The sequence below is a fragment of the Eriocheir sinensis genome, chromosome 2 (assembly GCF_024679095.1).
Source record: "Eriocheir sinensis breed Jianghai 21 chromosome 2, ASM2467909v1, whole genome shotgun sequence".
NCBI classification, from domain to species: domain Eukaryota; kingdom Metazoa; phylum Arthropoda; class Malacostraca; order Decapoda; family Varunidae; genus Eriocheir; species Eriocheir sinensis.
The window spans coordinates 30,888,429-30,896,992 of record NC_066510.1 but is presented as its reverse complement, the minus strand read 5'-3'; the positions used below and the strand labels follow the sequence as shown (position 1 = coordinate 30,896,992).

Below are 8,564 nucleotides of genomic sequence, written 5' to 3'. Positions count from 1 at the left end.
TCAATCATTTGCTTTTACTTTCTCTTCTCTCCGTTCTTCTTTCTCTCAGTGTCTCCTCTGTTTACTCGACTTCCTCCTTGCCCTTCCTCCATTCCCTCCATTCCTTTCTTCTCTCCTTCCCCTCTTCCCTGTTTCCTTTCCTCTCTCACTCCTTTTTTTGCTTCCTTAATCCATCCTCGGTATAAAATCTGTGGTATGTTCTTACGCTTTCTCCAAGACACTTTTTTTTTCTCTTCTCTCTCTCTCTCTCTCTCTCTCTCTTCTTCGCTAACATGTTCTTTTCTACTCTCTCCGTTTCCTTTTTTTTCCTTTTCCACCTTCTCTCCTTTCTTTTCTCTTTATGTCTCCTTCTTTCTTCCTCATTTCCTTCTTCCTTTCTTTCCTCCTCCTCCATTATCTGTACTCGAATTCCTGTCATAGAAGAAGTACATTATAATCTTCCTCTTATCTGACATCCCTTCTCTTTTCCTCCTTTCCTCTTTCTTTATCGTCTCCCTCCTCCCTTTCTTTTCCTATCTGTACCTAAAATCCTGCTATAAAAATACTTTAATCACTTATTCTATCTACCTTTTTCCCTCTCTCTCTCTCTCTCTCTCTCTCTCTCTCTCTCTCTCTCTCTCTCTCTCTCTCTCGTCCTTAAATCCTTGTACCCAAAAGCTACTCTGTCGGTCTTTCTTCCTATTTTTCATCCCCCCATCCTCTCTCTCTCTCTCTCTCTCTCTCTCTCTCTCTCTCTCTCTCTCTCTCTCTCTCTCTCTGAATGGATAACTTTCTTTGGCTTCCTCCCTTGTCCCTCCTCCTCCCTTTCCCTACCTCCTCCTTCCTTTCCCTCCTCCCCCCCCTCTCCCACTCCTTCCTGACCCCCTCCCCCCCTCCTCCCACCACCCTTCCCAGGACAGGTAATGGTTGGCACGGATACGAAATGTGTGTCAAGGTCTCACGGTCCTTCTTAACTGTTCTCTCCCTCCCTCCCTCCCTCCCTCCCTCCCCCTTTACCTCCCTCCCTCTTTCCTTTCCTTTCTCAGTCCTTTCTTTTACTTTCTCTCCTCTGCCTTTCTCTTTTCTCTCCCTTCGTCCTTTCTTTTGCCTTCTTTTCCTCCCTTAATTGCTCCTCTTCTTTCATCTCTTGTGTTTTCTTTCCAGCCTCCTCTCTCTCTCTCTCTCTCTCTCTCTCTCTCTCTCTAACTAAAATACCGCAGCAAATTTATGCATCCCAATTCTCACTGCCTACTTTTTCTTCTTCCTCGTCTCTGCTAACTCCTCCTCCTCCTCCTCCTCCTCTTCCTCCTTCACCACAATCAATCATCGACAATGTTTGATAAGAAACTTCCATCTTGATAAAACAAAAATTCTGCATCATTAGCCATCGTGGGAGAAGAGTTATTAGGGACGCTCTCTCTCTCTCTCTCTCTCTCTCTCTCTCTCTCTCTCTCTCTCTCTCTCTCGGGGTGGGTGGGTGAAAGCGTCGGAAAGAGTAAGTTAACGCAATCACGTCTGTTAATTCTACTTCGATTTCGGCAAAGATTTTAAGATTCCATTTGAGAACAATTTGGGCGGAAGGACGAGAGAGAGGGAAGCGATGGCAGTGATAAGTAGAGAGAGAGAGAGAGAGAGAGAGAGAGAGAGAGAGAGAGAGAGAGAGAGAGATTCCAGGCTATACGTATTATTGGAAATTTAATGAACTGTAGCCTACTTTAAAATTGAAATCGTATCAGAGGTTAATAATTGGAGAGAGAGAGAGAGAGAGAGAGAGAGAGAGAGAGAGAGAGAGAGTCAGTCTTCTCTTTACTATTGCTAAATTTAATGTAAGTACTCTAGCCTACTTAGAAATCGTATCAGTGGTAGATAATAATTGGAACCAGAGAGAGAGAGAGAGAGAGAGAGAGTCAGTCTTCTCTTTGTTATTGCTAAATTTAATGTAAGTACTCTAGCCTACTTAGAAATCGTATCAGTGGTAAATAATAATTGGAACCAGAGAGAGAGAGAGAGAGAGAGAGAGAGAGAGAGAGAGAGAGGCTATTATAAGTGTTTCTACAGAGTAACGTACATAATCGTTATTATATATACGTAATCCTAATAATATGTAAACAATCATATTCTAACCCCCCTTGACACAACTTGATATCACCACAAAAGAAAACGTTTCCAGACAACTATTAAAGGAGAAAAAATATGGAACAGACGGTGAGCATCCCTGACTGACACATTAAACTAGCGCATGTATAATAAACTAACACCTTTCTCTTATTCCTACAGCAGGTATGAAGCTGTACATAAAGGACTTACTGAGAAAAATAAGGAAATACGAATGCCAGGGAAATTTCGAAGTGCTTTGACAATTCTGCGCACCCTGCACTGGCCCCCTTCATTATAAAACCCATTAACGACTAATCTATCTATGCCATGCTTTTCACATATAGCTTGATATGGTGACGAAATACTCTCAAGACAACTTATTGAATACGGAAGGAAAGTTAAATCCTCTAATAAATAAGCAATACCGATCGAGAAAAAGATAAATATATGAATACATGGTTTGACAATCCTGCGCACCCTTCACTGGGCCCCCATCAACATACAAGCCATTTTCTCCTAACTTACGGACGCAGTTCCCTTCCCACAGCTTGATAAAGTCACTAAATACTCTCAAGACAATTTACTGTACATGGGAGGAAAGTTACACCCTCCCATAATCATACAATACAGAAAAAGTAAAATAGATAGGCCTACACCGTGGTTTGACATTTCTGCGCACCCTTCACTGGGCCCCTATATAATACAGTATAGCCATTTTCTCCTAGCCTATCATTGCAATCCCCTTCACGCACCTTTACATAGTCACTAAATACTCTAAAGACAACTTAAATGTATACTGGAGGAAAGTAAGCCTTCTGTTCATCATACAATCCAAAAATTAAGAGAATGCAACGTGGTTTAACAAATCTGCGCACTCTTCATTATAAAACCCAATAACTTCTACCCTATCAAGACAATCCCTTTCACAGAGCTTATTATAATCACGAAATATACTCAAGACAACTTACTGTACACTGGAGAAGCGGGAATTGACTCCTTGACTTCATAAAATAGTAATACTTAAATACACTTCCGACACGACACTCGACATGGACACTAACCCTTGCATCGACACACCCTTCATTACAAAACCCAATAACTTCTACCTTATCAATGCCATACCCTTCACAGAGCTTATTATAGTCATGAAATACTCTCAAGACAACTTACTGTACACTGGAGAACCGGGAAATGCCTCCTTGACTTCATAAAACAGTAATACTTAAATACACTTCCGACACGACACTCGACATCAACACTACACTTGCGCGCGCACTGAATGATGGTTCTTTTTTTCTAGTTGATTGATCTAATGAAATAAAAAGAATGAATAAATAATAATAATAATAAACGAGTAATAATTAATAAATGAGTAACTCGTCTGTAAATGCCTGTATATGTTCGTATGTGTTAATTTTAGTAGTTTTCTTCGTGTATATTTACCTATGCTCAATCCCCCTTATTGACCTGCGTTGTTTACTCTAAAAAGTATATATAAAAAGAGCAAGTAATAATGCCTTAACCCGGTAGCTGTGTTGCCCGCGCCTCGTGACGTCATCGGTAAACAACAACAACACACCTGCCGCCGCCCAGCTGATCCTGGCGTCCCTGCATTCCACGGCGATTTTTGTTCCTTTCGAGCAGCCACAGGAATGATTGAAGGATAAATGGCGATCACCGTCAAGCCATAGCTCTACGACACCCCTAGAAGTGACCTGAGTGTGAGGGAAAGGAGAGATGAGCTGAATTGAAGTACACAGGTAGGAGATGAGGTACACGTGAGAGGGGATGTTGAGGTTCAGCTTTGTAATCGTGCTAATTGATGATTATCCTACTCTGATTCTATACACAGGTGGGAGATGAGGTACACTTGCGAGGTGGATGTGGAGGCTCAGCTTTGTAATCATGCTAACTGGTGATTATCCTACTCTGATTATATACACAGGTGGGAGATGAGGTACACTTGCGAGGTGGATGTTGAGGTTCAGCTTTGTAATCGTGCTAACTGATGATTATCCTACTCTGATTCTATACACAGGTGGGAGATGAGGTACACTTGCGAGGTGGATGTGGAGGCTCAGCTTTGTAATCATGCTAACTGATGATTATCCTACTCTGATTATATACACAGGTGGGAGATGAGGTACACTTGCGAGGTGGATGTTGAGGTTCAGCTTTGTAATCATGCTAACTGATGATTATCCTACTCTGATTCTATACACAGGTGGGAGATGAGGTACACTTGAGAGGTGGATGTGGAGGCTCAGCTTTGTAATCATGCTAACTGGTGATTTATCCTACTCTGATTATATAATGAAATAGAGTACACCCAACTTACCTCAGTGGTTCGTACTTTGTTCTAGTAGATATAAACGTAAGTAAATTGTAGCCCCGACACTTCAAAATACCACATATGCCTCCAAATAGTGGTTAATTGGGTGAAAAATACATGTCCTTCATCCATAACAAACCTAATAAACCAACCTGACTGCAGCTGCCACCCCGAATGTCTCCTACACATCAGGTTAGGTTAGTTTCTATCCATATGCACCTTCATTTTATGGTTAATGGGCATGTATTTTTTTTTTATGGTATGATGGGGTGACAGGGCTGAACTATACATTTACTACTGTTTTTTGTCAGAAATTGTTAATTTGTGAAGTTTGTTTCCACCTACAAACTGCTTTAGATTTTGGTTACTAAATCATAAAGCTAGTTCTCAAGCTAAAATTCAATCTTTACCTATTAACCTACAAAATAACTTGCATTTCAATTTAAAACACCTTAATAGTGGGAAATGTATTTTTAATATGTAGCAAGTAAAAACCTAACACCTTAAGTATATAACAGCTTGTAGTGGCTAAAGTGTTTGGTGCTTATGTTCTTTTTCTTGTACCAGCGGTGAGTGATGGTGGCCCTGGGTAGCCTTGGACGTTATCGTTGGCTGAGTGGCACGTCCCTGGTGCTTCTCTCAGCCGACCTCACTCTCAACGCCCTCTTCCAGGTCTTTACTTACAACCACCTCCTTACACTCCTCATATACATGTAAGGGTAAAACGTCATGTATTCCTATTTTTCTTTAAGTGTTCTTTCTGGTATCCCTCAATTACATTACCATTATGCTATTCTTAAAATGTGTTATCATCACGATGTTCTGTTCATGGGTCACTCTCCTTGTAAATATAAAGGGCTTTAAAAATTAATAAGAAGCATTGTTGCATGATTTCAAGGGCAAATCTCACTAAATGATATTTTCTTTTCTAGCATTCAAGATGTGTGCCTTATATTCTCTCTCATCCTTCTCTGCCTTGCTCTGTTCTCCACATCATACTCTCAGGTTGGTATTTTTTTTTATATTCGCTACATTCATTTCATCCTACTTTATCTGACTTGTTAGCATTTTGAAAAATTTATCTTTCACAAAACTATTGCACTAGTAATCTGAGCAGTCAATCTTGCTTGTGTTACTCTCTTTTTTTAACACTGGTACCCAATACACTCAGCACAACCTGTGAGACCATAAAGGTGATGATAATAAAGAATTTAAGTTTACTTCAGACCCTTGAGACACTTAGCAGTGTCAATATTGTTAACAACAGTGGTAGATCTGTGAATATGCCGGCTGGTCTTGAGACATTCTCCTTTCCTAACATCAACACCCTAGTTTGACAGTCTAGTCTTATTGGTGAGCTGGTCCAGGAAACTCCTGTAACATCTTAACTGGCTCGACAGGCTAGTTTTGTTGAAGTCTGGCTTCTTCTAGTTCTTCTGTATGTAGTGTTGTAATGGCCTAACTTGCTCAACAGGCTGGACTTGTTGGTGAGCTGGTGCAGAGATTCCTGTGGTGCATCTGTAATGCCGTCATCTACCTTGGCCTCTCCCTCGGGTTCCACTCCTGGTCACTGAAGGAAGCGTGGCAGAAACCTGATGTTTATATATGGACACACGGCATGGTCGCCCTCTTTGTCGTTCAGAGGACAGGTATACACACACACACTCACTCACACCTAGAGAGTCATATTCAAGAAGGCACATCAAAAAATTTATATGAGAAAAGATTATAAGAGGATGTGAGAAAATTCAACCTTCCAGTCAAATGTGTCAACAGAATATATTGCCATAAGAAGTTTAGTATTTTGATGAGATAGTTCTAAAACACGAGATACTATAAGTTTGACTCAACTCTGTTAAGTTACATTCAGGTAAGAACACACATTTTGAAAGCCAAGGGAAATTTTCAGTGACCAGATCATAGGTGCAATTGTATGTTTACTGAATAGGCATACAGTGCTGACTCTATTTTCAGACATTTTATTATATGCAGGGAATATACGTAATTGGAATTTCTAAGCACTGTTTGGCTTTATGATCTGCAAAATTTGTTCCAGTAATCTTCATAGAGATCTACATCATAAAAATTTCCTCACCATGTCCATTTTGCTTTCCAGTTGGCTGTTTGCACTACCACCTCTACAAGAAGACAATACTGCAGCTGTCGGACAAAAGTTTCTACAGCACACTTGCCGTTGCTGTCTACTAATAATTCATGATCGTGTATTAGGCTGTATTCGCCAATTCAGACACACCCTCCCAATCAGTACTCATAGCAGGATAATTTATTGAGGGGCAGTGGTCTAGGGGGTTTTAGCATAAAGAAGTGAAGAGCTGAAGTGAGGCTGTTTGAACCACTGCCGCTGCGTGATGCCAGGAAGGGAATCTGATCCTAAACCCCTAGAGAAAAACCCTATAAGAACTTGAGTAAAAACTGTCACGAGGAAGCAGGATAATCTACTCTCTGGAAATTTAAGCCAAGGTATGAAAATTAGTAATCAAAATGAAGGTTGATAAGCAGTATTTTGGCAGTATAGTAAATTTTTATACCTCAGCTAAGTTTTCAAATCTTCTCTCTCTCTCTCTCTCTCTCTCTTGATATGAGTACTTATTTGAAATGGTGTGTACTAATTAGTTAACATATCCTAAGCACACAAAATATCTGGGAGGGCTTAGCAATGTAAGGCAACTGTGAAAATTACTGTGATTTAAAGTATTTAATGTTTTCAAATACAGTGATATCTTGGAATAGGATATTCATCACTGCAGGATGTTTTATAATTTTCTAAATCATGGCATTTTGGGAAAATACCTCTATTACTCCTGTTGTGCCTCTGTATCTTTCCGTCCACACCATTACCTAAGAGTTTTCATGGTATTGGCCTTTTATAATTATTATATATGAATCATATCTGTGGTAACATCATACATCACTTATATATTATTGTCAACTATTATTCATGCAGTGTAACATGCATAGTATCACAAAATTTACACTTAAACCATTTACTGGCATGTGGGACCAAAGATGAAAAAGGTTGCTATATGAATCTCGACTCACGGCCATCACCATCATCATCAGTGGCAGCAGCAGCCATGGACAGAATTGAGATGACTCTTGGTGAAGGAAGTCATCAGGTTAAAACAGTAAAAAAGCACCCCCCAAGTAATATTCAGGTTATCAGTGCTGCCAAATCTCACCCCTATACTCTGTTCATAATAGCTATAAAATCAAGCACCTTGCCCATTACCACTAAACAATCCACAGGCAAGCCATGTCCGTTTAGCTCAGGCTGCATGTGACTGGTGGATGCTGGGAAAGGCTGAATCTTATTGGTGGTTCCTGGGCTGGCATGGAGGAGTCTTATTTTCATTCTCATCATAAAGAGGGTATTCTAGTCACTAAGGGCCATTTATAGTCCAACAAAGCGTCGTCATAAGCATCCAACCCAAAGTATACTATCCATGTTTGTCAGGCATTCTACTAAGCACCAGACTCCAGATATTCCATAAAGTATCCTTGAATTTGTGATCCATGTGAATACCAAACTCTATACAAGTTTTAGGTTGTCTTTGGTTTGTGAGCTTACACACCCATTGTATTGGACTGTGGAACTGGCCCTTAGTAAATCTCACTCACTCTAGTCAGCATCGTCTAGTCTTTTCTGCTGCTACTGCTGTCGCTCACTTCATATTTTACTTGCACCATCACCATTTCTTTTTGTGACATATTGCTTTAAGTCACTTCATAGTCCTTTTTCCCACGTACATATCCTCACCTTAGTTCTTTGCATCTTCACTCACAGAATCTACTAACTACCCCTTATTATCTGCCTTCATCTAGATTATGTGATATGACCTGTTATGTAAATGGTGATATGGCCTAAAAAGAATCTCACATAGTACAAAGAATATATGTAGGTACCTGTCTGCACACTCCATATTAGCATACACCATTCCTCTCGTACTGTATAACCACCACCACCGTTACTACTGCAGCTACATCTATTATTTGCTACTGCTGATATACTAATAGTGCCAATAGAGCAGCTATGGGGAATATCAGATATAAAAGAAGAGACATATCAGAACCAAAGATAGTATTTTGAAATCCTGTACAGTATATGTATATTACATCTTGGAGGCTCTTCAGTTAT

The 8,564-nt window shown here is 40.1% G+C and overlaps 1 protein-coding gene across 1 annotated transcript; it reads left to right on the top strand.

The window, feature by feature from the left end:
• Positions 1-3,636: 3,636 nt before the first annotated feature.
• LOC127002660 (transmembrane protein 138-like) lies at positions 3,637-8,527 on the top strand. The gene is made up of 5 exons (XM_050868709.1): positions 3,637-3,836; positions 4,976-5,121; positions 5,341-5,413; positions 5,883-6,057; positions 6,525-8,527. The coding sequence occupies exons 2-5, from the start codon at positions 4,985-4,987 to the stop codon at positions 6,614-6,616; spliced, it is 477 nt and encodes a 158-aa protein (XP_050724666.1). The 5' UTR covers positions 3,637-3,836; positions 4,976-4,984; the 3' UTR covers positions 6,617-8,527.
• Positions 8,528-8,564: the final 37 nt, after the last annotated feature.

What these genes read in the sequence shown, in the direction of transcription:
- LOC127002660 (XM_050868709.1), top strand. Translation starts at nt 4,985, where the DNA reads ATGGTGGCCCTGGGTAGCCTTGGACGTTATCGTTGGCTGAGTGGCACG. An exon ending in CTTACACTCCTCATATACAT is followed by an intron (nt 5,122 to 5,340) that starts GTAAGGGTAAAA and finishes TTTCTTTTCTAG; the next exon opens with CATTCAAGATGTGTGCCTTA. An exon ending in TCTCCACATCATACTCTCAG is followed by an intron (nt 5,414 to 5,882) that starts GTTGGTATTTTT and finishes CTTGCTCAACAG; the next exon opens with GCTGGACTTGTTGGTGAGCT.